Here is a 2,500-nt window from a genome sequence, read left to right on the forward strand (position 1 = left end):
TTAAAGAGGCCATCAACCTCCCTGAGCCTTGTCGTGCCCACTCGTTTGCAAATTTCCTGGGTGGTCACGTGGTCCAAGGCTCAGACGGGCAGAATCAGGTCATCATCACGAACTTAAAAATAATTTTAAAAATCATCTTTTTCCCCCCTCTCTATTTTCCGAGATTTTCCTTCCCGTTCTCTTGGCTATCTATATCTCTGATTACCAATGAAAAAAAAAAAGAAGTTAAATCATAAACCTTCAAGAGCTCTTGTTTTTTCCCTTTTGCATGTGTGTGTACAGGGAGGGGATTAATCATCCTACCACATAGCTGAAGAAATAAAAAATAAACCCCTATTAGAAACAACCACATCTTACCTACAATAGGAATCATTGGGCTTAACCTTAAGCAAAGACATAAAGTGACATAAATAGACCTGAAGTTATGTGGAAAAAAAAAAAAAAAAAAAAAAAAAAAAAAAAAATGATACAGAAAAACAAAAACATTACAATTAACCCCTACAAGGTATCCTTAACAAGTGTCAGCCACACAAAGCTGCCACCACTTACATTTAGGAAACAAAATGGCAGTGAACATTTGAGAGAGAGAATAGCACATACATCTCTCTCGTCTATTTTAGATTGGACATAAACCGTTCTTTGACTCATTGATTTCTATTGGCACAAATCAATAAAATAGGGCTAATCATTTAAATACCCTAAAAATATTGTAAAAGAATATTCATACTATAATCATAAGAAAAAAACAACATAATATGGTTGGCAAAATTTGGTTTCCTTTTGCAATAACAATGCTAAAAAAAAAATAAAAAAAAAATAAAAACAATGATAATAACATCAATAACCATAACATTTCTAAAGACAAGAAGTACAACCCTCACAGTGTGGTGTTTTGCTTCCTCTGGTCAAGTCTCTTCCCTTCCCTTCCCTTCCCAAATTGGCAGCCTTCCTCCTCCTTAACAGGTAATTCACACTGTCCTCCTCTCCTTACTTATAATACTTAGTATGCTTGCACTTCGAAAATGTTAAGTCATTTTTTTTTTTTTTTTTTTTTTTTAAAGTTTTTATTAATATCCAAGAAGAATAAGCACATGAAGCAAAACTCTCTGACCTTGTCATACAAACCACCATAAAAGTTTGGTTTTATTGTTAAGCAACCAAAAGGAAAAAAAAAGAAAAAAAGAAATAAAAATCTAAACTGAAAGAAAGAAAAAAAAAAAAAAAAATATATATATGTAAGCAAGCTCAGTTCCCCATTTCAAGAACTGGCATGTACTCCATACAGTAAGGGGTATATACTTACCTACCCAACTCAGGCCAATATATAAATTCTGGTTTTATCTTTTTTAAATCTTTTTTTTTTTCTCTTTTTAATTGGGGGGGGTGGGGGGTTAAAACAAATGAATCCATTTAACAAAATTCTCCTTTGTATTCTTCTGGCCTTCACGAGCACAGGACCGAATCATCCCGTACCCTAAAGAAAGGCTTGCGATTTACTCCTCATTTAAAATGTGAGATCCCTTTACGACACAAAAATGTTCTCTATCAGCACTTTCCCTTGGTGACCCCATCCAGCTTCTGATGCTCAGCACTAATGTCTTTAAGTAACAAGCAATTTTATAACTGGCCTTTGTTTCCTAGTCCTCTCAAAACCACATCACTTCCTTTAGACAATGCGATAGCCAATCAACTTTTTTCGACTTCAATGTACAGTATAAACATAGATACAAAGACAATATCTACTCGAATGTGTTTACGATACATCTATAAATATATATTCATATATATATCTTACTTCTTGCAGCAGTTTCACATATATCATTACATAATCCAAGGGGGAAAAACAAAAGAAAAACAAAAGAAAAGAGAAAAAGATGAACATACAATAATGGACTCGTGCATGAAAAAAAAAGGAGAAAAAAATCAACTCAGGCCCCTTTTTCTATTTCAAAACTCGGCAAAACCATCCTGATACAGGAAGCGTGCGGCTCAGAGGGATGGAGGTCATTTTGTACGTAAAACTGGGTGGGAGCCAATCAGGCATCAGGCAACCTAGGGCTAACCGTCGTCGCCTCGCCACTCACATGATGCTGCACTTCTCGGGGGATGATCCGTCCGCACTTCTCTGCAAGGGAAAGCATACGGGGTTGGGGTCAGTGGGGAAGGGATAGAATCTATTCTTTTGGGGTTAATGGGGGGATTCCTTCTTTTTTTCTTTTTTGGCAAGTGACCTCATCCTGTCAGCTACTTAAAAGACATGTTTTATTCAATAAGTTGTTTTTTTTCCAGCAAGACCTGTTCCTTTTTTTTGTTCATTTTTTTTTTGACTTCTTGAAAAGGAATCTCTTCTGTGTCTTTCACATTACTGCCGTAGTTACAAGTCAACATAATATCGCAAAAGCAATATTGTCTGCACTTGCCATCCCGTGACAGTAATGTGACAAAGAAAAGAAAAGAAAAAAAGAAAATAGAAAAAAAAAGAAAAAGAAAGAAAGAAAGA

The 2,500-nt window shown here is 35.3% G+C and overlaps 1 protein-coding gene across 4 annotated transcripts in view; it reads right to left on the minus strand.

The window, feature by feature from the left end:
- Nucleotides 1–2,500, minus strand: part of Lam (Lamin) — a 17,871-nt gene that overhangs the window by 734 nt on the left and 14,637 nt on the right. For 3 of the 4 annotated variants that reach the window (XM_086551970.1, XM_086551969.1, XM_086551973.1), the window contains one exon: nt 1,034–2,125. In XM_086551970.1, the coding sequence (XP_086408096.1) occupies nt 2,081–2,125 (45 nt within the window). In that variant the 3' untranslated portion in view covers nt 1,034–2,080. Of the gene's footprint in view, nt 2,126–2,500 lie in introns of all 4 variants that reach the window. The other variant, XM_086551972.1, reaches the window with a different exon arrangement.

The sequence above is a fragment of the Penaeus japonicus genome, unplaced genomic scaffold, assembly GCF_977035675.1.
Source record: "Penaeus japonicus unplaced genomic scaffold, GWHDUDI00000001_assembly GWHDUDI00000026, whole genome shotgun sequence".
Classification (NCBI taxonomy): Eukaryota; Metazoa; Arthropoda; class Malacostraca; order Decapoda; family Penaeidae; genus Penaeus; species Penaeus japonicus.